Consider the following 26,281-nt stretch of genomic DNA (forward strand, 5'->3'; position numbering starts at 1 on the left):
CACTGTGAGACAATTGGTGACAGAGAAGGACACATTTTGAACAAGACTTCCAAATGGAGGAATTGAGGTGTCAAAATAAAGAGCGATAGAGAAACAGACTACAGACAATATGTGTGTGTGTGTGTGTGTGTGTGTGTGTGTGTGTGTGTGTAGCTGCAGTGTGTGCACCTTAGTTAATGGCTGTGTAGAATACGGGCCTCTAGAGGAGCCGGCTCCATGTGAATACCCACCATGGCAACCAGCCACTCTGGGTAGATCTGCGCAACTCTCATCAAGCAGCTGAGCAGTGGTGGAGCAGACAAGCAGTGGCGCCTTGCACTCAACACATACACTTATGTCTACACACACGCACACAGAGTCTCATTCTACCATATGAGTTTGACCTCCAAGTAATAGTTGTGACATTGGTCTGTAATTTCGAGAGGATAATAGGAAAACAACGTTGTCTCACCCACTCTGTCTCCTCTCCCTCCCACCCTTCCTCTGTCTCCCTGTCTACCCCCCCCCCCCCTGATAGTGATTGATAGTGCCGCTTGTGTACGTCTGTGTTCCCATGCAGTAGGTGGTCGTCAGGGCACACACAAACAGCACAGGGCCACTTTTTGATGGACTATGATTAATGAGCTCTACGGGGGGGGTGGCGCCCCCTAGCTGTGATAGCGCACACTTTCAGCCACGACATAGACCCCCCCCCCCCGTCTATTCAAAAGCACCAGTAGCAGCAGTGGGATCACAGCTACCACACAAGCGCAAATCCTCTTAGCGTTCCCACTCTCGCAGTCACACTCTCCCACACATTCAAAAATACAGTCACAGAATCTCACTTAGAGGAGGCTGTCCCTTGCTGACACAGTGGGATATATTTAATCCATGGTCTATTACAATGTTACAAACACGCCCGCCCTTCCTCTCACACACACAAACACACACTTTGAATGTAGTGTGGGTGCATGTGAAACAGCCAGTTATCAGTTAAAAAACACTGACTGTCATTGGGCGTAATTTACTGCCTTATTTACCACATAGTTAGATAACATGCTTACGTGTCTGGGCGTGTGTGTGTGTGTGTGTGTGTGTGTGAGTATGTGAGTCGGTCTGTCGGTTTCCCCCCTAGCGTACCCTCCAACAGGGCTGATTAAGTGTCATTATAACCAACCACCAAGGGCTTATAGGATGACAGAAGGTGAGTCCTTTAAGAAAGGGGAGGTCACACTTCATTTACAATTAGTGAGTTGTAGGTCAGCACACCTTGAGCTAAGAGTGTGTGATACCACTCTATTTACAAGCACATCTGTAAATGAGGTCTTTCAAACCAATGCGTTTGCTGTGTGAGCACATGTGCGCGTATACGTGCATTATTATGTCCTCATGCTTGCTCTCTCTACTCCTGCCACCCGGACATGCTGGATGGACAAGCGAAGCATTTCTGTCACTCTGCATCTCCATCACCTGCTCGGTCTTCTCCCTCTGCCAATCTGCTTTCCAGCCTCCTGTCACCTCTCTTGTCTCTCTCTCTCTCTCTCTCTCTCTCTCTCTCTCTCTCTCTCTCTGTCTCTGTCTCTGTCTCACACTTACACACACACATAAATATACACCTTTTCTATCCCTCCTTCTTTCTCTGGCTCACACAGATCTTCCATCTTTCTTACTTACTTGCATTTGCTTGCACTTGCGCCTTGATCTGTAAATGACATGCTCACCCTTGTATCCTGAGGAAAAGGGGAGGTTTTACACTACACAGAAATAACCACCCTGCAGACACCTTCAATCGCATGTTGGAATCAATCAAAGTCGTGACATTTCCTCATCTAGGATGAACTTCCAACAAATTGCTGCTCACAAGCTCCTGTAAAAATCATGATTATTTGCGAATATTATGTGATTCTACGTTGACAATATTTGGTTAATATATATATATATTGAACACATTTTGTCAACTATATATATATATATACAGTATATATATACAGTATATATATATATATATATATATATATACAGTATATATATATATATATATTTTTCAATTACATTTAGAACAGTTGTTTGTGTTCTGTTGTGTCCAAAGTTAGTATTGAGTTAACAAGTCAACAATTCCCCCTGTATGTCCAACACAACTAGCCTCTCATAGTACACACTTGAAACAGTGAAGTCAAAACAAGACCACAAAAAGCTGATTTATTGTTCATGTTTTATATAGCAAATATTTTTTGAATATGACTTCATACCTTATAAGGATCTATTTATATTGGGTTGTGTATTGACAAAGTATTAATTTGCACAGCACCACTAGGGGTGCTTGCTAGCTAATCACTCTTTTAAATAACAAAATAAATGTCGGATTTTTGAAATGCAGCAGTGGTTCTTCAAGAAAAAGCTTCAAATGTGTAACTAGCTGTAAATTACACAATATATAATGTGTATGTTCTGACAAAGTCTTATGATGGAGGTAGCCAAGCTGCTTTCTCTTGTTTCCAGTTCCTGTTTTAAGCTAGGCTATGCTAACACATCTTGGACCTGTTGCTGTGCAAGACACACAAGACGAAACTAACGTTGTTTTTTTTATCTGACTCTTGGCAAAATGGCAAGAGTCAATGTATTTCTCTAATATCAGCCCTCGCTTTTGATCACCTAAAAGAAATAAAAAAGAATACCTTGTAATTTTACTTGTTATAGGGGTTAAAAAACATAAAGAGCTACTGGCAGAAAAAAAAGGTAAGCATCAAGGAAGACATGAAGAGGAATGTGTGTGCCTGACTGTGTGAGACATGAAGACTGTTAGTTAGAGTCACCATGGTGAGTCTACAAAGAAACAGGCTGCAGAGCAGCGTGGAGCCGCCGCAGGTGCACATCTTGGTGGTAGTATTAAAAAATCCAAACAAGAACTTTCAAAGCCAACGTGTGGAGGGCTTCATGAGCGAGCACACGGAGTTGGATCTGTGTCACTCGTAGCGGGATGTCAATTTCTGCTTCCTGCCTCCTGTTGCCTCACAGCAACCGTGATGAAATGAAAATGATGGCGTCTTTTAGTCGATAGTGAATCAACAACATTTCCTATTAAAAGATGACCAATCCCCCCCCCACCCATCCCCCCCCACCCCCCGTCTTGCTGAAAAGGGCTGGTTATACAGTGAGTGTTTGTACGAGTGTGTGTGTGTTCAGTCAGATGGGTTAACCGCATGAGTTCTCACACCTCGTCTGCCTTTGTTGATGTGAGAAGTGATGCTGTGTCGCTCAAACCTGCACTCATGTTGCCTCATGCAATGCCTGATGCCAACACACACACACACACACACACACACACACACCGAGACTGTCCCACTCACACATTCAGTGATTTTTCCATCCAACCCATCGTCCAAATCCAGACACTTGCTTTTTTCCAGTCTCCACGTCTCCTCACTTCATCATTTCCCTCCCCGATGTTTTCTTTTTCTGTTCTCTATCCTCCTGTAGCGAGTAGTTTTCAGGCTGATGAGGATGAGGTCAGTCTGAATATCAATCACTCAATGTAATTGTCCTTTAAGGAAGGCAAGGAGAGACTGTCTCCCCCCATCCATCTCTGTCTCTTTCGACCTGCCTCTGCGTGCCATGTGTGACTCTACCTTCGGGCTTCCTTGCAAGAATGATGATAATGAGGTTGATAGGGTGAGGATGATGGATATGCTCAGCCCATCAATGCTACATAATGTCTGCTGATCACTCTATTTATTGGCCTTGTTTCCTCCATCACCAACAGTGTTATCATATTTGACTATCTGTCCTCACAGCTGTTTGTCCTTAATGGGTTCAGCGAGCCGGTTGAGCCTCATCGCTGTGGGCTATAGTCTTTCTCCATGCGTGTGTGTTTGTGTTTAAGGCTGTAGGATGTCATTCGAAGTCTAGTGGAGCTGCACAAAGTGCTTTGAATCCAGCAGGGAGGAGGGAAGGAGGACTGGAGTCAGGGGAGGGCCAGAATAAAAGCACTCCAATGTCAGACACCAAACTGAAAAGCAGAAGGGAGGAGGTGCGACATTGTGCTGTTGTTTGTTTTGTTTTTGACCTTATAGGACACCTAAGAAAAGAAAGATTCCTAATCTTTCCAAACACAACCTGACCCAATGTCTTTTATAGTGTTGTTCTGTTGTTAGGCTGCTTCGAAGTATTCTTCTTCCGATGCTTTAGTCTCTCTTGATCTCTTTTCCCCCACTGAGTGCAGTGTTGGGATAGCGAAGGCACTGGAGAGGACAGTAATGACTAACTCTGTAAAGGTAATGATAAAGTACTGACACTTTAGATTCCACTTTGGCTAGAGGCGCTGGGGCTAAGAAAATTACAGTTGTGTGTGTGTGTGTGTGTGTGTGTGTGTGTGTGTGTGTGTGTGTGTGTGTGTGTGTGTGTGTGTGTGTGTGTGTGTGTGTGTGTGTGTGTGTGTGTGTGTGTGTGTGTGTGTGTGTGAGAGAGACAAAAGAGAGGGTAGAGAAAGACAGAGGGCAGAAAGAACACGTTTCCACATCAGGTTGAGACAAAGACAGACATTGCTGTGATTCATTTTTCTTGCCAGTTATTATGGCAGTCCAGTATTGTGTGTTTGTGTGCTCTGTTGTCTCCATCGTCTCCACTTGTCTCTTAGTGTCTCTTGACCTGTCTTTGGCCAGCCTTCCTGTTTTCCCATCTTGTCACCTCTATCCAGATTCCCTCTATCTCTCTCCTACACTCTCCTGCCTTCTCGTGTGGCCTCGCACCACCACTGTCACTCCGACTCTCAGTTACATTGAACTGCAGCTCTGCACTCTGACACACAGTCACCGAAGGAGGGGACACAGCTACAGTATATATGAGTTTAGCATATATGAATAAGAGTGGGTGAGAATGTACTGTATAAGCATAGGTTGTCATCTGGTGTCTGGGTCTACGTGCGCGTGTTCCTGCGATCTTGTGCTCTGGAAAATAATACCCAGAAGCTTGTGTTTGCTTTCTTGCTGTCTGCTGTCTGTCATTAGAGTAATAAAAGACTTGCTGTGATGCACGGCGAGGAGTTCTTGTCTTCCTCCATTCTGCACAAATTGCCGGCTGCTGAGCTCTGATGGATGTTTGTATGCTGGCCCAAAAACACAGGTTCCACTTTAAACCCCCAGCTCCATTATCCAAGAGAGAGACAGGGGGAGAGAAAGAAGCTGTCTGTCTGTCTCCTACCTCTGTCATACAAAAGTGTTTTAATTAAACTGTGCCTCACTGCAGGCCCCAGAACACACACAGACACACACACACACTGCATAGTGTGCGGGGCTCTCCTCCCATTCTGTCTCCGTCTGAACCCACTGTCTCTCTATGTTTGTCTGTCTCTGCTGCCGTTATTTCTCTCTCTCTCTCTCTCTCTCTCTCTCTCTCTCTCTCTCTCTCTCTCTCTCTCTCTCTCTCTCTCTCTCTCTCTCTCTCTCTCTCTCTCTCTCCCCCTCCCTCCCTCCCTCCCTCCCCCCGTCACCCCTCTCATCGTGCCTGAAGAGTGACAGGCTGTGTTTTTCAGCCGATGTTTGAACACCGAGCGATCAATGCCGGACAAAGGGAAAGAGCGGGGGTGAGGGGCGGGGAGGGGCAACACAATTGGTTATTGACTGTGAATTCAAAGTCTGAAATACTGGAGGCGACAGCTTAGTAAGAGGAGAGCAAGGAGACGTGGGGAGAGAAAACGAGGAGAGGACTGTGAGAGACACACAGTGATGTATGTGATTTATGTTTAGGAATAAGTATCACTTTGAGATGTGTTAATTTCGTCTTTCCACATTTGTTTGTCTTTACCTGCATGTTTAGTTATAGTATTGTACATGCTTAATTGTATGTGTGGACACCTCCCAGGGTGTAACCTGTAGGAGCAGCAACGTGTGTGTGTGTGTGTGTGTGTGTGTGTGTGTGTGTGTGTGTGTGTGTGTGTGTGTGTGTGTGTGTGTGTGTGTGTGTGTGTGTGTGTGTGTGTGTGTGTGTGTGTGTGTGTGTGTGTGTGTGTGATTTCCTTGTGCGTGGGGACAGTGTGTGAACAGAAAATTGTATATCACAAACCTTGTGTTTCCACAATTCAGGTGTGATTTTGTGATATATATGTAAGTGTTTTTTGTGTCAATTTTTAAAAGCTTTTTCATGCTGAATGAATTATTTCCAAGAAACTTGTGAGCACATCTCTGGTAAACGCAAGATATAAAGTGGTGCTTTTGCATGATTCTTTGTGTAGTGACTAATTTAAAACGATCAGTCGACAAAATTGTTGTGTGTATCCAGTACAACCGTGACCTGTGTGGTGGAAAATAATCTTTTTAACCTCCCTGTGAGAAACAACCGAGATGAGAAAACTCTTAAACATAAAAAACATATTTATTGAACAGGCACGAATAATAATTCAGCTGAATGGATAGTAGAGCTCTGATACAGCACTGAGGTCTAGGTGGAGTAAAACCTGCAGTGGTGAGGGTTCAGTTTGGGGTCACCGGTTCAGGAACAAATGTAGGTGGTGCAAGGTGCTTCCAGAAGAAGTCACTGGAGAAGAACAAGGATGTGTTTGCGGTAGAGACGGGATGGAGAGAGACAGATTAAGGATGACGGGTCCATCCTGGATGGCTGTTGGGCCTGGAGCAGCTGTGCCCTTTCTGCCTGTCCTGTGGCCAGAGCACGACCAGGCAATGAGCTGTGCTGCTTCGGCTTTTTTTGTTCAGACCGGCCCTTTTTGCGGTGGAGAAGATTTGGGTCAAAAGATGGTCCCGTCCGTTTTGTCTGAAGATGGTACAGCCTCTTGAATCCCACAACTCCCTGTTGGCTTTGGTTTGAATCACGCTACAACTTTCTCTCCCACTTCCTTCACGCTCAGTGTTCCTCTTTGCTTTCCCTTAATGTTTCAGACAGTCTGTCAAGGGGAAACCGTGGGATGGGGGTGGGGAAGCGCTCCCTTTCTTAAAATAGGAGACGGTATCTTTCTAAGTAGTTTCTCTTGTTCCCTGGTTGGGGAATAACTGATCAAGTTGGACTTGATACATTTTGAAAACTGAACACTGCAAATTTGTCTGCTTTAAGTCTCATTTTGGAAAAGTAGCCGCATTTGCCCTCCCACTTCTGTCTGTATTGTCTGAATGTAGAGAATAAGATTTAAAAACTGTAGAACCACAAGTTATGCCCTCAAGTGTGTGTGTGTGTGTGTGTGTGTGTGTGTGTGTGTGTGTGTGTGTAAGTCAGGGGAGGAAAGTGCACTGGGCTGTACGTCCCCGTATACCTTTAGGGCATCTACTGACTGGAGCCGACCCTGTCAATCCTCTGCACTCTGCTTCTGTCTTCCATTTAATGCTTATTGAATTCAGCTCATTTTCGTAAGCGGAGCAAAGTTTTGTATCGGAAGGTCGGATCCATTAACAATTTATAAGAACTTGTACTTGCATAAGAACAATTACCCGAAAGGCAAAGTCAGAAAGTGATGATGAGATTTTGATACTAGATGATTTTTAGACATTGCATAAAAATAATGTAACGTTTCTGGCATCTGTTTTTGAAAGATACTTTAATGAAGTGTGTAGTGTTTGTGTGCTATACATATCAGGTTCCAGGCAGACCATTATAGCTATACGGTGGTCAGGTTATTCTTCATGCCAGAGGCTATACTGTAATCCTGTCACATGACACGGTCTTCGCCAGTCTGCCAGTGCTTCAGTGTTTTGCTCAAACACACAAGGATAGACTTCAGTGGATGGACAAATGGAGTTATGGCACGGAGTCAGCTTGCATCATATCGTCTGCCATCCTGCAGCCCTATATAAGGGTTAACAACTGGAGATGTGATTTGTTTGACAATTCATGTCAAAAACAAGGTAGTACATAGCAATGTTATCAGTACACATACTTAAATCCATCTACTGTTCTGCAAACTAGTATCGTAGCCGATGACATTCCAGCATTGATATACTGCCTGCGATCTACCCATGATTATCCAAGAAACACGTCAGAGCGAAGAGGTCGGCAATATTGTCTCCTTCCTGCCAGGAGAAGCTCTTGGCAGCATGTGCCAGGAGGAATTTGTCACATTGAGAATGTCAGGGGATAATGTGCGATCAACAGGACCGGTCCGCGGAAGGTCAGCAGCTCTCCTCCCCAGCTGAGAGGCATGGACTCTCCCAGAGAGACCAGAGCAGGAGGCCTGCATTGGCCAGATTACTGGCAATACAAGGAGGCGGAAATGTCACCGTGCCGTTCCATTTACAGTGCAAACTGTCAACACCTTGAAATACACTAACATTGTTGCCTTAATGTATGCCATGCAACACTGGTGACAGATTTGTTGTTGAAAGCTGGATTGAGACAAGGTGACATACACACATTTTCCCTTCAGGTGTTTGATGTGATTGATCCCAGAGGGATACATTTGTCATTTTCTTTATTTCTTACCCCCTCAACAGTTAGGTCAAAGCAGAGGGTCAGCCACAGAGCAGCCATCAAAATACTGATGGGGCTGCACTGCTCGAATACGCCTCCAGCAGGCAGACACTATAAGTCAGGCCTTTCCATTGCAATGCATCTAAATCACTTCTGTGTTCTGTGTTTTCAGAGGGCAGCGACTACAGCGAGGCCGAGGTTCTCCCCGACTCCTTCCCGTCGGCACCAGCAGAACCTCTCCCAGAATTCCTGCTGGAACCGGAGGACGCTTTCATCGTAAAGAACCGGCCAGTCCAGCTACGGTGCCGGGCATCACCGGCCACCCAGATCTACTTCAAATGTAACGGAGAATGGGTCAATCAAAACGATCACGTCACCAGAGAGAGCCTGGACCAGATCACGGGTAATTCACACACACACACACACACACACATACAGATACATGTACTGTAAACACAACTACACAAACACACATAGTAATGTCACCTTGTATTTCACAGACATAAACATCATACTCATACAAACATAATTTTCAACTACATAATCTATTAGTTCCCATAGGACTTTATGTGCACGTTAACTGCATTTGGCCTGCAGCCAATGCATTATTTATATGCGCCGTGAAAAATATGCCCCACTAATATCTCTCTCTCTCTCTCTCTCTCTCTCTCTCTCTCTCTCTCTCTCTCTCTCTCTCTCTCTCTCTCTCTCTCTCTCTCTCTCTCTCTCTCTCTCTCTCTCTCTCTCTGTCTCTCTGTCTCTGTCTCTGTCTCTGCCTCTGCCTCTGCCTGCTCAGGTCTGGTGGTGCGGGAGGTGGACATCTCGGTGTCGAGGACTCAGGTGGAGGAGCTGTTTGGGTTGGATGACTACTGGTGCCAGTGTGTGGCCTGGAGCTCGGCCGGAACCACCAAGAGCAACCGTGCCTACGTTCGCATTGCATGTCAGTACCAAGGCTGTGTGTGTGTGTGTGTGAAGAAGGAAGCTAGTAGAAGGCCAAGTGTTTCCAACTTTTTGCTTGTCAAATGTGTCAGCTTAAGTATATATGTAAATAAATTTGCTGTAGCTACCCATCTTAGTCCCTCGTGGAAATGGGTGGCATAGCGTGATTGACAGTGTGCATGTTTATGAGGGTATGAAGGGAAAAAAACAAGACACAGTGACACAGGCTTTTTGAGAGCTTTGCCTGGTGTGTATGTGTGTGTGTGTGTGTGTGTGTATGTTTTTGTGTGACAGCCAATGTCACAGGGTTTCACTGCTGTCACAGGGCAGCCTTCACTAACGGCTGACTACATCTGTGTCGCCCCCTGCAGACCTGAGGAAGAACTTTGAGCAGGAGCCACTGGGGAGGGAGGTGCGACTCGAACAGGAGGTGTTGCTTCAGTGTCGCCCCCCGGAAGGCATGCCCGCCGCCGAGGTATAACTCTACCTCCTCACCCCCACTCCCATTGCTTTTCAATCACTTCAGAGGTTACATTTGTGTTTATGATACTGAAGGGTAATAGTGCGAGATCATTTGTATTTTGAATAGCTCTGTATCTCAAGGGAGGCAAGAAAGCTGAGCTCTAAATAATAAGTTAGAGAGCAACATAAACATGATACAAAAGGCAGTATAGTAAAGGGCATTTGAGTTTGGGAGATTTAAGTCTATCCGGCGACGTGGATCAGTAATACTATGATGGTAAAAAGGCTGTGCTTAAATTCACATAGTGACATGTTTTAAGCTGCTTTAACTGCATGCCGATATATCAAACAGTTTTTTTTCTCTCATAAAACAGTAGTGCAACAATATATTAAAAAGAGAAAACAAATCAAACATTTATGTTCTGCCAGGCTGTTATTTAGCCATTACAGTGGCTAAATAACATGTTATTGTGTGACGTAAAAATAATTTTACCACGTGTTTTATGATAAAGTGTGTTTGTTCGCTCGGATATTATGTCCATTAGTAAAGAGGATGTCTCAAAAATATAAGTGAGTTTGGACAAAAGAAGCCTCAAATTATATTTTTCGTGAACAAACTAAAAATGATCTTATATTGACAGTGTTTTGCAGCATTGAAGCGTGTTGTGAAGACTAAATACTTTATAGTGTTGTCTGAATGGTTCTGTGTGTGGTGTGCTGACTCATGTTTATGCATGATTTGTACAATCATTTATTTGGAGAGTTATCTGCCAAAAGAATTAAAAGACTCCATCATTCAAAATTGCTTTAACACGGAGGTTCGAGAGTACAGACGTTATTGTTTTTTTAAGTTGTTCAACTAAAATGTGGGCTGCTGTGGTTACTTTTTCTATTTTCATTCATTTCATCACTTTGTCTAAATAGCCTGAGTATTTGTGTGCGTGCCTGCCTCTCTGCAGGTGGACTGGTTGAAGAACGAGGATGTCATTAATCCATCGCAGGACTCCAACTTCCTAATCACCATCGATCATGATCTGATCATCAAACAGGCCAGGCTCTCAGACACAGCCAACTACACCTGTGTGGCTCGTAACGTGGTGGCCAAAAGACGCAGCAGCACGGCTACTCTTATTGTTTATGGTAACGCTCGCATGCTTTTCCTCCTCTTCCATTTTGGGCGGATTGGTTTATGAATCATGACTTAACATAGTAATCAAAATCATCCATTTGTTTCTGTTCAGATTGTGATTTGCAAAATGAGATACTTTAGTAGCTCAAAATGTAAACATTAAATTACTGAATTAACTTTATGGATCTTGTACTTTTACATAAGACAATGTTGAAAATTAAAAATGTAATATAATTTGAAAACCCCCATACATACTGTATATACAAAGCTTATAAAAGTGGTTGGTAGTCGGATAATGGATTGATGGGTTTATATCCTGATTATTGTTAAAGATGACCACGGTATTAACGGCCAGACTTGCCTGTCTGTCTCTGTCAGTAAGCGGAGGTTGGTCTTCTTGGACCGAATGGTCAGAGTGTAACGCTCGGTGTGGGCGGGGCTGGCAGCGACGAACACGCAGCTGCACCAATCCGGCCCCTTTGAATGGAGGAGCCTTCTGTGAAGGCCCACCCTTCCAGAGAGTGACCTGCACCACACTTTGCCCAGGTGACGATGACATACTCATCAGTGTTATTTATAACATCTTCAGGCAAAGTAGTCAAACACTGAAATATCAGGGAATTTCCCAAATGGGGTATTTAGCAAGAAGTGCCGGGATGAATTTTCAAACTTTTAGAGCTTAAGATGCTGGAAAAACCAGGCTGTTGACCCCCACATTTGTTCAATGTAAAAACAATTTTTTCCAATACGGACAGAATAACATTTGGTCATGTAGCTGCTTTGATTTCATCGTGAAAAGTAAATTAGGAACATCTGATTTCTGTTATCTGATTTACTGTCACACGCCATTCTGCCACTTACTGCTGCAACCCGTGCGTCGGACCACCATGACTCCAAAGTAATTTAAAAACATACCATCGAATACATTTTGCAAATTACAAAATTATGCACTTCCAGCCATTACATATGCATCCCGTCACATTATACAGTCATGCCCGATTCCCCTCTACCTGCAGTGATGGAAGTATTTAGCCGTTGGTTAGCTGTAAAATGACTCACATCTCTGCTGTCTCATTCCAGTGGATGGAGGATGGACAGAGTGGACAAAGTGGTCCGCCTGTGGGACAGAGTGCACCCACTGGCGCAGTCGCGAGTGCCAAGCCCCCCCCACCTAGAAACGGAGGAAAGCACTGCAGTGGCAGCATGATGGAAAGCAAAAACTGCACTGAGGGGTTGTGTGCACGCAGTAAGTCACCTGAGCAATATGTTTGAACTGGGGTGGTTGTTAAATGTCAAAAGTTCGTAAATATTTGACATATATTCATTTATTCATTTGTGATATATCCTAATTCTTCAGTTAATGCAAATCAGCCACTGATTAACTAAGAACTTAGTTAATTAGTGCACATAGTTCAACTGTCTAATATCTAAAAGAAACAGGTATCTATAAGGGTCAACTCCCTAATGGCAAATTTGTTGCTTCAGGTGGTTGTTTTATTAATAATCGTGAGTGTTGCAGGCGGTGATATTTTTTGTCATAGCTCACAGTTTCATAAGGTGTATTGTATCTCAAAACTATTTTGTGTAGAACTGCATTCCCTAGGTGATTTCACACTGCAGCATGGTGAAAGCGCCAATGATGTCGAGAGAGAGAGAGAGAGAGAGAGAGAGAAATTAAAAAACAAATCAGCTAAATCCAGACAGATGTTTCATGAGGCAAAATTTTGGTTCACAAAGAGAGAAGTCAGGTGATTCACATCTAAAGAGCACAGATGGAGAGAGAGAGAGAGAGAGAGAGAGAGAGAGAGACGGAGAGAAGAAGCAAGCGGAGGCTAACGGAGCACATGGAGTGGGATGTGAGCATGACACGACCAAGTCGAAAAATTAGCACAGGGAAGAGCATATGAGAGTGAGTTAGACTCACACTGACACCCAATGTGCAGCCCGTGATGAGCTGGGAGGAATCCAGCTGACAGCGCATTAGAGTCTCTGAGACGCACATCGACAGAGGCAGTGAAATACATTCAAGTACACGCTTAAAAACATAAACATGCACAAGCATGCAGACTACCCTTGTAAAAGCATGAGTAATGAGGGGGGGGAGGGGGGGGAGATCATTTGCACACAGTGCTTCAACTCTATCAGACATGCATGCAAGCCTTGACATAAACAGGCTTCTATGGAGCAGCCTGATTAGACCAATACACTGTCTGATTTGTCAGAGCGGAGCATTCTCAGGAGGCTGTCGGGGAAAACATGCACTCAAGTGGCTCTGGAGGAGGGGGGAATCGGGAAGCTGTTGGAAATCTGTAAATGTGTCACCTGGCTCACAGCAGGTTACTGACTTATTTACTTTCCCAGCACATTAATATCATTATTCTGCGGCCACGAATTGTCCCCATGACATCATGACTCTTTACGTTCCGACCATGCTTTAGTCGATCAGACGATGGCTGCTTCTAATGACTCACCCCAGTCATAAATGTAAAATGCTCTGAGACGCCACAAACCATCATCTCTGCTGCCTCCTAGTAGGTTTTAATTGCTGCTCAATGAATGTAAAAGTCGGAGGGAACCATTTGGTGTGTTGATGATCCTTGGGAGAGAAGGTTATTTGGTTTGAGATTCTAGTAAGTGGCGAAAGACGGCTTTGACATTCATCAAACCACTCGGGGATGATTCAAATTGGTGGTTGTTTCAGAAAAGATTGTTCCTGTCAGGATAGTTGATTTTCTTTTTCATATGATGAAGGTGATAACATACCCTGTTGGGTGTAAAAGAGACTGTTTTAATCTGCATTTTCTCCCTCATGTACCATACAACACCAGCGTCCTGGTTCATTTTGAAGCCTGTCTTTAACTTTGTCACTCATCCAAATGATCCTAATCTCTTTCACAGTCATTTATAATTGGCTTTTATTCTCTTGTTCTATATTATATGAACAATTATATTGAACTTCATTCCACAATGCCGCATATTGTCGTGCATTTCAGGAAGAGGTTGTTGTTTTTTAGATATAAAATATGTTTTCTTTCTTGCAGTACACCTTTTATTTCTATCTTCATATTGATGAGCTATTGTTTACTTTCACGTTTCTGCTTTGTATTATGTTATTGTATCTTTAATTTGCATAACAACTAGTCCATCCATTTTTATGTTGTGTTTTTTTTTTATTTTCTTCTTCACTTGTTTTTATTTCTCCTGTTCAAACAGATAAAAAGATTTCTATTGAACATGCAAGCCATCGTAAGTTCACCTTCCCATGACTTCATTCTTTCGCTGTTTCATACCATATTGTTTGTGTTTGTACCGTGTGTGTGTGTGTGTGTGTGTGTGTGTGTGTGTGTGTGTGTGTGTGTGTGTGTGTGTGTGTGTCTGTCCGTGTGCTAATACAGATGAGGAGTCCTAACATCTGTGTTAGCACGTGAAGCTGAGTGTGTGCAGCGTTTTGTCTCTCCACACCTTGTTGTCATCTCAGATTGAGTTCAGTGAAGACACGCCTTACCTTCTTGTCAAGCCTTCTTATGAGTGTTGTAACCCCGTCTTGTCTTTTATGTTGACTAAGTGTAACATAGGTTTCTTAGCTGACTCCATGTTATCATGGTTACATAACTTTTTTTTATTTATTTTTTTACATTTTTGTTTTAACATACTCTTATTTGTTTGTTTGTTTGTTTACTATATTTTACTGTACATTTTCATATTTTCTCTTTTTAAATGATGTCTTATGCTATTGCACTGTGATTATTGCTATGCACTATTCACCTAGCCACGTTCCTTGTATGTGTAACGTACTTGGCAATAAACAGTTTCTAAAGCTGATTCTGATCCTGATTTTGATTCTGGTAGCAGTTCACTGAAGCTGAACGGGAAAAAAAGATACAATTACTGCAAAGATTAATAGTTGTTGGTGTAATTCAACAAATTGCCCCCAAAACAGTTAATCTGGCTCTAACCCAACATGTTAAAAAAGAATCTACAAGCTCTGTTATGAAGGGAGCAAACTGACAAGCCTCCAAGCTGAGCCCCATGAATCTATAAGCGATGAGGTAGGAGCATAGCACTTGCTGGAGAAAAACAGTCGATTTATGTCTGACTTTCAGTTAATCTGTGATATAGTTCACATTCGAACTGATGGTTATTCCTCTTGCTCAATGTAACATGGGCTCAGGGGAGAGCAGCCACGGTAATGCACCTAATTCGCTATTGTTCCGTTTCTGGTAATAAGTGCGGATGGCTGTCGGTTTCGGTTCCATTGCGCCACGTGAGCACGGGAGCTCTCTTCTGCCAGCCAGTCTGCCTCCGGCTTTCCTCTCCTCCACCCTCTCTTCTACTCTCACTGCTGCTCTGTAGTGTCTGTTTCCTCCAACTTCCTCCTCACTCTCTCCTGCTCTTTTAACATGGGCCTTTTCCTAAAGCACCGCTATCCTTATCTCCCCTCTCCTCATCACCACACTTATAATCCGTCTGTCCCCTCAACAAATCACAACCTTATCTTACTCCTTCCTATCTTTTTTGCCAAATTGCCTTTCCTCCAGCTCTCTCCTCCTCTGTTTATTCTGCCTCCTCTTCTTGTTCACTCTTTTTTTTGTCTCCCGCCAACCATGGTCATTGTCTGCTCCTCTTGTCTGCTGGGGTGTGAATGGCTCACGTGTCTGTGTTGGATATGTCTCTGCTATTGTTGGGCTGTGGTGGGCCTGCTGACCAGTCACAGCCAATCACTCAGCAGGAGAAAAGATAGGGAGCAGGTGAAGTTGTGGCCAACCACCAGTTCGATCCACGCAGACTTTAGTTGTCAGATGCGCCCCCCTGCAGGCTAGGAGGAGCTGTTTATTATTGTTGCTTTCCTCAATGATTCCTTTAACAACAACAAAAATGTGGCTTTAGCTAGAATCAAATTGAACACCGGGTATATCCGAGCAGGCATACTGCCAGAGTTATAGAATAGTTTGTTTTTCTTCAAGTCTATCTTAAAGCAACACACACACACACACAAGTATACTGAAAGAGTTATCAGTCACTGTGATTATTTTTTCTGTCCATACTGGCTGTGAAGTTATCCCCTCCCTATGAAACAGATGACGGGCAAAATTCAAAGTCCTGTGTCTGTGTAAAAATGCATTTCAAAGTTCAACTGAAGCTAAAATGAGGCTTCGACAATCTGACTTAGTCGCATGCAGTGAATATTTTCCATGGATGTACTAATCCTTCTTCTCTCCTGATACCAATGCTCTCTTTCTCCCAAAGAAAGAGAGCATTTCTCCTTTTAAATTCATATACCCGACTGCATGGAGCTCATTGGCTTCATTTGTATAAGGTAACGCGATGCAAGCCTAAATCAGTCAATGACTTGTAGAAACAGTGAATTTTACAATGACATTGACAAAGTAACTGTATTTGGCCCTAATGATACCTGATACACCTAAAAAGGATTCCTATTATTTGCTACAGTTACAGTTTTAGGGCTTAATTATCTCCTTTTTATTTCCCGGACAGTGTTTCCTTGCTGAGCCGTGACAGTTTGAAAGCAACACAGAAAAGGAATTAAGCACTAAAAATAGTGTAACTTAAGATATACATTGATTAGACGTCAGACTGCTGAAGCGTCACATTAGCGTCATCTAATTCTTTTTTTACACGGAACAAGGACTGTGGATTTTGTCCCCCCTTCACTTATATTGGAATCATACTAAGGAGGGATCTCTTTAAGCCCAGTGACCAATAACTACTTCAATGTACATATGTGAGAATGTCAGTATTGTTTTAAGATAGACTCTTAAGAATTCAATTTCTACTAAGACAGCCCATGTAAAATAAATGGGCTGCAACCATTGATTATAATCAGCGAATAATCTAATGGTTACTCATGTAAAAAAAAATAAAGTCAGTATTGGTATATTCAGAAGTTTCCCAAAGTCCAACTCAGAATTCCAGTCGTTTCAGCACTTACTTAGACTACAATAACTCACTTACACTTCTTTCTGCTACAACTGATGTGTAGTAAATTAGATGATATATTCTGTGTAAATTGTGTTTTCTTCCCTCTTGTGTTTCCCTTTCATTTGTATCCGTTTGTTTCCACGTGTCGCTGTACGGTGTCTTGACCGTCTGCCTCTCTATCCCTCTTTCAGCGCTGCCCCCAGGTATGGGTGTCGCAGTCTATGCTGGTCTGGTGGGGGCCCTGCTGCTGTGTGTGATTCTGGTGTTATGCGTGGGAGTGCTCGCATATCGCCGCAGATGCCGCCATCTCCATGGAGACATCACCGATTCGTCGTCTGCTCTCACTGCCGCCTTCCACCCTGGCAACTACAAGCCTCCCAGACAGGGTGGGTTCAAACACACACACACACACTCGCACACACGCACACTCGCACACACGCCATCCACTACACGTTCACACACAATTTCCTTTCTATCATTATGTTTGTTTCCCCAACTTTTCTTGTTTTTACTCATCTTCATTGAAGCACTTGTTCACAATTCAGTTCATTAACACACTGCTATTTATATCATCCCATAAATGAATTCTCTTTATACCATTATCTCCTCTCGCTTAGTCAATTCTCTATTCTTTTACTGCATTACATTTTTTTCTTTTTACATTTCAAGCATTTGTCACGGTATCCCTTCCCTTGTTCTTGCCATTAAATATTAATTAGACACATTAATCCATTCCACTCTCGTCACTTTTAGTACTTTCCACCGAGCCTGTGTCATTTCTGTTGATAAGAGAACAGCTCCTCTCTTCTCCCGTGTCCACAGATAACCTTCACCCTCTGCATCCCTCAGCTCCACCGGATCTGACAGCCACAGCGGGGGCTTTCCGTGGGCCGCTCTTCTCCTTGCAGCGGGGGGTCAATGACAGCCCCCACAAAATCCCCATGACCACCTCTCCCTTGCTGGACCCATTGCCAAGTCTCAAAATCAAGGTGTTTAATGGCTCCACTCTTTCCTCGCTGGAGCTCCCCGTGGACATGTGTTTAGGTGATGGGGAGATCCTCAGCCTGAAGTCAGTGGGCACTATGGGTAGAGAGCGAGATTACCACAGCCACACCCTCTCCAGAGAGCCTGGGCTGAGCACCAGCGCCACCCTGGGTAATCTGGGAGGACGCCTTACCATCCCCAACACAGGTAATATATATTGCCTGCAGCTATCGCATGTCATTGGTTCCAGTGTGTATGACCCATAGGATAAGACGAGTCGTGACATCTTCTCCCTTAGGTGTGAGTCTGCTGATCCCCCCTGGCACAATCCCCCAGGGGAAGTTCTACGAGATGTACCTTATTATCAACAAGTGGGACAAAACGACGTGAGTGCCCTTCATCTTCAATCCTCTATTTCATACATCTCCGTCACAACCACAAGGCAGAACAGACCTCATGCTCACCTCAATCACAATTTTTGTTTCCCATGCACGGCTCACCTACTGCGAACCACTTGAAGTTTGTTTGAAAGTTCTATCTTTTTTTTTCTGAGGATAAAAATGTTATCAACTTGTCTTAACTTCTACACTGAAACTGGAGTATATTCATTTTTTTGCCAATTTTCTGGAAGTTTCACATTCAGCTGTTCTCATGTACGTCAATACCTGCATGTTCCAAACCGTGTCGTGGCCGTGATGTTCTTTTATAGATGTAGTGTGATGTTTTGGCATCTGTTGCAAACACCTGGCGTTCTACCTCTGTGTGTGTGCATGTGTGTGCGTGTGTGTGTGTGTGTGTGTGCGTGTAACATTTACAGGCTACCCTCTGAGGGAAGTCAGACTGTACTAAGTCCCGTGGTGAGCTGTGGCCCATCCGGTATGCTGCTGAATCGTCCTGTGGTTCTTACTTTGCCGCACTGTGCCCAGCTAGACACACCTACACCTGACTGGACCCTCACACTCAAGACACAGACTCACCAGGGGGCTTGGGAGGTGAGACATCCTCCGACTGGTACAATATAACGGGCAGCTCGTTGGACGATGTTACATCATTGAGCCCTACTTGCATCTGTTTTCAGGAGGTGCTGACAGTAGGAGAGGAGACTTTGTCGTCTCCGTGCTACTTGCAGCTGGAGGAGGAGTGTTGTCATGTTCTCATGGAGCAGCTGGGAACATACGGTCTTGTGGGCCAGTCCTGCCCTCCGCAGCCCGCCTGCAAACGCCTGCAGTTGGCACTGTTCGCCCCTCGAGCACCCTGCCTCTCCCTGGACTACAGCCTTCGTATCTACTGCATCCATGACACCCCACATGCATTCAAGGTGCCGCTTGTGTGTTTGTCATTCTGTTAAAATGTCTGCATTTGTCTGGTCACCTCTCTCCTTTATTGTCCACCTTTCTTCTTCTTGCTTTTTTCCTTTTGTCACATTGCATTTCTGTTTGTTAATTTCTTTGACGTGTGAGTCAATTTGGCATTACTGTACTTTTGGTGTGAGTATTATTAAGTGCTATACTGGTCATTTAAATACATCTATAAAGTCAGCTTTAGTTGCAACGTACAGCTAAAATAGAGCTTTGTTTGGTCACAGAGAACATTTAACACATTTTTCCTAATATTCACAAAATCAAAATTTCCCATCCTGTTTGCCCAAATCAAATTCTGGTATTACATTGAATCTCCCTTACCCACTGTAAACAACAACTCTAAATAGTACAGCACAATACAAACCCCCAAGTAAACAGCAAGTGCTCACCCCATCCAGAGAAATTTGGACTCGCTAACGTTAGATTTTTTCCCTCTCTCAGTCCCTTATGTATAAAGTGGTCACACACCAGCCGGGGTAGTAAACATTAGCATGCTGTGTGCATTTTACTGGCATCACACTACATGATTTCTGGCTGATAAAGTTCAAACAGCTTTCAGACTGTTAGCTCTCACACATTTCCATTTGGAGACCCCAACTTAGAGAATGCACAATGCATCTTAATTAAGTATTTTTGAAAACCTGTTTTGAAATGTGTTAGACTGATGACATAAATGTGTCCTGAAGCCCTTCTTCCCTCTGCCTCTCTGCAGGAGGTGCTGGATTTGGAGAGGAGTCTAGGAGGAGTTTTGCTGGAGGATCCCAAGCCTCTGCTGTTCAAAGACAGCTATCACAACCTGCGCCTGTCCATCCACGACATTCCTCACACTCACTGGAGAAGCAAACTGCTGGCAAAGTATCAGGTGAGACACTGAAAAAGCAGCAGACACTAGATAACAGCCTGTTGATATGCATAGTGTCGATAGATTATGTTCATGCCTACAGAGCACACATCGGCAGCAGCTTGAATGATGTAGATCCATAAAACTATTGATGAATTGTCAGTATCACTTCCCGTCTAAGATTCACTAGTGAATGTGCTTCTTAAGAAGCACAGCTAGTCGACCAGTCACTTCTGTTGTAAACAAGCTTTATGCTGCATTCACAGCTGCAACGAGATTGCAGTCTGAACTCCCTCTGAAAAAAGAAATAGAGAAATCTGATACAGTTCGCTGAGGAAATAAATTGTCTGCTGGCAACCAGACCCAGTTGGTGGAAACAGCCGATATCGATATAAAGCATATTGCGATTTCCTCGAATGGAAACTGTCTTCTAGCTCTTTCCTGATTGTGCTGTTTAGGACAAAAGAGCTTGTATCACATTGCAGAGACCCATGTTTTTTCAGCTTTCCTTCTTGACATTTGTCTATGTTAACAGGAGATCCCATTCTATCACATCTGGAGCGGCAGTCAGAGACCCCTGCACTGCACCTTCAGCCTAGAGAGAGGAAGCCTGGCTGTGTCGCAGCTCACCTGTAAGATCTGTGTCCGACAGGTGGAAGGAGAGGGACAGATATTCCAGCTTCATACGGATATTCAGGAGGTAATGGTCACAGCTTAGATAATGCCAATGCAGATCAAATTGCAATGAAAGCCACACAGTTTTGCCAAAAAACAAAATACAGAGGTTGGTCTCAATGCTTCCCACCTTCTCTGTCAATCCAGACTCTACCCCCGCACTCACCCCTCCCCTCAGGAGGCACCTGCCTGCCTTCCTCTCAAGTGGGACCCTATGCCTTTCGCTTGCCTGACTCCATCCGCCAGAAGATCTGTGCCAGTTTGGATGCACCCAGTGCTCGAGGATGTGACTGGAGACTCCTGGCACGCAGTCTGGGCTTTGACAGGTCAGATCTGCCTCACATGTATGCGTGAAAGGCAGCTTGGTCATGCACGAGTCCAGTGTTGATACTCAGGTTCCTAGTTCCTCCTGTCAAGTGATAACTCAGATTTGTGTATAAGAAGGCTTGAAGCTATTCTCTGTCTGAGGTTAGATGTGTGGGGTTATGTTTTTTATTTTATTTTTTATGTAGACAGGCAACTGTGAAAAACATCGGGTCATATCCTTGTCTTACTGATAAGAATCTGGAAAACAAGACTTGAATATTAATTTCAGCGATATGATTTAGCCGTGCATTGCTAAATACAAATAAATTGCTAATTAGCTAATCCTGATTTGTAAATGATGGTATTTAATATGGTTACTGTGGCATTTATTTTGGACTGTAGTACCAGCAGTATTTGCAGTATACAGTATTAATGACTTAAAAATGTCTATAATCAATAACGGAGAGCTTCCTTTACTCTTCTTACAACTTGCCTCGTCTTTCTTTCCCTCAGGTACTTGAACTACTTTGCAACAAAGCCCAGCCCCACAGGTGTTCTACTGGACTTATGGGAAGCTTGTCACCAAGCCGACGCAGACCTGGTCTCTCTGGCGACTGCGCTGGAAGAAATGGGCAAAAGTGAGGTGCTAGTTGTCATGACAACAGATGGGGATTGTTAATTGGTCAAGGAACAAGAGAGCAAGCCAGACTTTTTTTTTTTTTTTTCTCTCTCTCCACCGTGATGAAAATAAGAATACCTGCCGATGAATATGCACAAACCATAAGCCCACAGAGCATTTTGGTTCCGTCACATGCAATGTATTACCTCTGCCTCATCTTCCTTTTCGCTGTAGCGACATACCCACCGTAACCCATTCCTATGATAACTGCTAATCTCATTCTGCCTGGATCCTCCAAAGCAAGGTTGCATCTGCAAGATGTGAAACCAATTTGAGGGTACGAATGCGTAAAATGGGTGCAAAGTCATGTCATATGTTGTGTTGACTGTCTTCTTCGAAGATTGAAATTTACGCTATTTTTGTATATAAATAACAAAAGCTTCGGGACAAACAAACAAAATTCATGTATTCAATACTAAAGCACGCACAATAACACAAACAGAGAAATGCTAACACGGGATTAGCCATGTTTCAGTTGCAGCATGAAAGTGCATGATTTAACACCATCTCACCTCATGGCAGGGGGCTTTTGTTTTCTCCATTGTCATTCTGTGTGTGCAGTGAATGACAGGCAGCGCCAACCTGTCTAAAACCTCCTCAGGCTATAGACACACTCCAACACACACACACTCGCACACAAACTGGTCATTAACAGGCTCTGAATCAGACTAGGATTTCTTGTCCAACCACTTGGACTGTCAACAAATCCCTTGAGGTGCGAACCCTCAAGGGTCTGAGAGCTTGAGCATGTCGCTTTGTGCTCGCGCTTGCCTCTTATTTGTGGTAGGAGGGTGAATTGTGACGTTCATTTAAGAATTTACGGATAACTTAACCGACGGACTCTTTATATTGTACCAACAAATGCCTCAAAGCCTTGGCATATCATTCCAACTCACAGGGGGGGCTCCTCTGTCTTCTATCGCTCTGCCACACTCCTCCGATCTGTTGAGAGTGAACTGCAGAAGAGCTTTCTGGTCATCCCTTAAAAGTTTCCTTTGGGGAACGCTCTTTAAGTTATTATCCATATTTGTGGATTTTTTTATTTCATTGTCATTGCTGTTACGATCATACAGAACCTGTTCTATCATCAGTGCTTATTTAGGCTGCTGAGCTGCTGTGTTTTCTTTGTTTTGTTTTTTTAACTCTAGTAGAGCAGGCCAAATGGGAGAGTTATGTGCATAGTGGATGTCTCAGTTGTGGATAACGAAACCATGTGTGTTTGTTATTTTTAATACGGTGCATCTATTTCAAAATGTAAAATGTATTCTGTAAAACGTGATTAGAGGCGGTCAAATGTCCAGGTGAAAATACTGTATGCTGTATTTCTTAGGCATTTTGCTTTGCTGTAACTGAGGGCAGGTTTCCATTGTTCAGAGATGAATATTACAGAGTAGATTAGCCTTTCCTTGAATCAACTAGGCAACAAGGGACCATAACATTGACCTCAACACTAATACATTATGTTTCAATCTATTCTCTATCCACCACTTATCTATGTGTCCATCTGTCTATCCATCGCCCTGTAACTCATTATGTCTCCCTTGTCTCATTTTTAATAACATATTGTTAACCTTTTTACTAAGCCGCCTGCTTTGTGGTCAGGGTCCTCAAGCTTTTTGCATTGTCAATATTGATCTGTCAGTTATTGTGAGACGGAAATTGAAATGCCCTCATCTTTTAACTTTGTTAATACTTAAGTTCTGTGTGTTTTTGAGTCTTTTTCTCCCTCAAAGCAAAACAAGTGTTTGTATCATTGAAACCACAAAAACCAAAACGCAGGCAGTATCCCCCCTCTACAGCAGTGATTCATGTCACTGTTTTGTGTGAATGAACTGAAAACGCAAGCGTGTGTGTGTGTGTGTGTGTGCGCGTGTGAGTGAGTGTAACTGAGTGTAACTGAGTGTGTGGGCAGGTGGGTGTGCACGTACAGTGTGTGCACACGCTTAAGAGCTGTCATTTCTCTTTGTAAGTGCTATGCAAGTACAAAAGAAAAGTGAAGCATTTTGACTTCTTTTGTTTCCTGGAAGAGTAATTCTATTTTTTCAGATTAGGGCATTGACAGGGTTTTGATTTTGTATTCTTGAGTGGTTTAACATTTTTTGGTTACAGTGGTATGTGTGGGAATTCTTCAACTGGATCGGAAGGATTGGATCACTGACCAAGAAAGTTACTATTGAAAAAGCCCATATGGTAGAAGAAAACAAAGTGCGGTACAATGGCTACAAAACAAGTTGTGACTAATACCATGAACTCGTGCCCTGCAGGTCTTTGTCTGTGAGGAAATAACTGAATACAACCAGTTCAGAACTTTGGATCCCTGAACATTTTTCGTTCCTCACATCTTGTTACAGAGACTGGCTAGCTGTAGACTACAGTGTTTATTCGTCCAGATTTCTCGAGTATCTGTTGGATCTTTGGCTATAGCTCTGGATAATTTATGCTGGAGCCGGACTGGATTCTTCCTTGCTCCAATAAAAGAGAAATATTTAGCCTTTGTTCACGAAGTCAGACATTTTTATGAAAAAACCTAAATGGATTCAGTGACTTTATTTTATCTCTGTAAAGTATCAATTGTAAATAAACGTCTAGCCTTCTTACCTGTAACTAAATATAATTTTTATGCAATAAATTATATTTCTTAGTTTAACAATAGTCTGTGTGTTGTTGTTATTGAATTAAAACATGCAAAATCAAAGTTAATATACGAGCAACTATCATAAAATCCATAGAGCAAATTGCAGGCTTCTTTGGAATTTCTTGGCAGGAAAAAGAATGTCATGTGTTTTTATTAATTACACTCCATGTTCACAGCACATAGAGAGCTGCTAAACCTGTCCCTCTTTTCCTCACACCTCATTGGAAAATTCCCTTTAGGTCCATTTAGCTTTGAAAGCTTTTAACAAGCAGGCTGTCCGCCTTCAAATTAAAAAGGTTTTACAGGCACTAATAGTGCCCTTTAAGGATTGACTCTGGGCGATTGGACCGAGCATTCTAACCTTGTGTTTTTTTATTTATTTTCTTTACGAGTGCAGGATGTGTAGGGATTTGCAGATTAGACTCTTATGTTGCGAGCAAATATCCAAATGAGTCATCTCTAGTGAGAGTGCACTGCAGTATTGTCTTAATGGCAGGCAACACTTTGCACCTGTTTCATTAGATGCACTGCTAATTAAGGACTGATATGCCACCCGTCGGTGCATGACCTAATTTAACCTTTTGCAATGCATACAATGATAGGACTGCAGCTTCAACCCACCCCTTCACATCTAAACGGGACGTTTTTGTTACCTTTTGAGGGAATAAATCGTCAGTAAGAATATGATTATTTTGAAGGTGTGTAAAAGCTATTTTGAGAACATGTGATGCCAGTAAATGCACACACCTGCGTGACGTGCAGCATTTGCAACAGATATTATTTGACATTATGAAATGATAATAGTATTTTTTGAGTCTGCACAATTAGATCTGTTGTTGCCAGGGGAAAACAGTAGTTCAACAGCTGTGAGTTGGAGAACCCTTTACAATCAGACAGTGATTCATTTGATAACGATTATTTTAGTACAGTGGTGTTCACTCATGTGACAACCAAGAGTCTGCAGGTTTTTACTCCAGTCAATGACACAAAACCACCTGGTATCATGTTTGACTGTAGAGAACCTAACGTCTTTTTCCTTCTTGGTATTGTAATTGTTTTCACATTCCAGAGAGGTGCAGTAACACGCGACTGGATATACTGTCCTATAGTGCCCTCACCTGGTAAATATGATGGGTAACCCACACTTCTCAACAAAAGCCAGTACACACACATTCATTTTAATATAATTATTGTTTATTATATTGTATTTTTTTATTGATGTTTATTTTAGTATTCAAGTTCTTTCTCTTATTCTGTGACATAGAACTATTACTATGTACTGTCACTCAAGGAAGGGTGGGTTAAGGATCGTAAAGGGCACAGGTGATTGTAATGTCAATGCTCCTGACCATGCCATCCTGTTGGTTTTACACTGCCCAAAATAATACAAATGTATTTTAATTTAGTGGATTAATGACCTTTTAACAAACAATCATATTACATTAACAGTAGTACTATTGTAGTAATAACTAATAATCATGTAATAATGTGTCCACAACAACATAGAGTATTAATACTTCCAAGCCACACAGTAGTCTGTTGATGGTGTAATGATTTGCATGTGATATCTGAAGGTTAGGTTCGCTGTATGAAGCACTTCAAATGGTATGATAGTATTGTATTTAAAGCTTGATTAAGGACATGCTACAAATAATAATGTATTGCAATTGCCGGTAAGATGATATTTTCTTACACTACACTGCACTAGTTTTATCATCATTGATTGATTTAATCACTGGAAATTACTCGGAAATATCAATTTATCTCCAAAAACATAATGTTCTACATTTTATTTGAAACTAAAAGTGTAATTATTATTTTAGGATAGTTACAGTTAGTTCGCTTATTGTGTAAAACGAAAATATAGGGGCGACCTCTAGCTCATCCGTTAGTAGAGGTTCAAAGATGTTAAAAGTATAAAAACATTTTTAAAAAGACAGACCAT

At 42.8% G+C, this 26,281-nt stretch overlaps 1 protein-coding gene across 1 annotated transcript in view; it reads left to right on the top strand.

The window, feature by feature from the left end:
* unc5b (unc-5 netrin receptor B) overlaps positions 1–24,325 on the top strand; it is a 46,520-nt gene extending 22,195 nt beyond the window's left edge. Inside the window, 17 exon segments of the mRNA XM_079168725.1 lie at positions 8,558–8,788; positions 9,182–9,325; positions 9,696–9,799; positions 10,746–10,926; positions 11,294–11,461; positions 11,996–12,072; positions 12,074–12,161; positions 14,129–14,161; positions 17,047–17,241; positions 17,678–18,046; positions 18,138–18,225; positions 18,657–18,831; positions 18,918–19,157; positions 19,913–20,062; positions 20,577–20,741; positions 20,864–21,042; positions 21,536–24,325. Of these exon segments, the coding sequence (XP_079024851.1) occupies positions 8,558–8,788; positions 9,182–9,325; positions 9,696–9,799; positions 10,746–10,926; positions 11,294–11,461; positions 11,996–12,072; positions 12,074–12,161; positions 14,129–14,161; positions 17,047–17,241; positions 17,678–18,046; positions 18,138–18,225; positions 18,657–18,831; positions 18,918–19,157; positions 19,913–20,062; positions 20,577–20,741; positions 20,864–21,042; positions 21,536–21,701 (2,753 nt within the window). The 3' untranslated portion in view covers positions 21,702–24,325.
* Positions 24,326–26,281: the final 1,956 nt, after the last annotated feature.

This window comes from Pholis gunnellus, assembly GCF_910591455.1.
Source record: "Pholis gunnellus genome assembly, chromosome: 11".
NCBI classification, from domain to species: domain Eukaryota; kingdom Metazoa; phylum Chordata; class Actinopteri; order Perciformes; family Pholidae; genus Pholis; species Pholis gunnellus.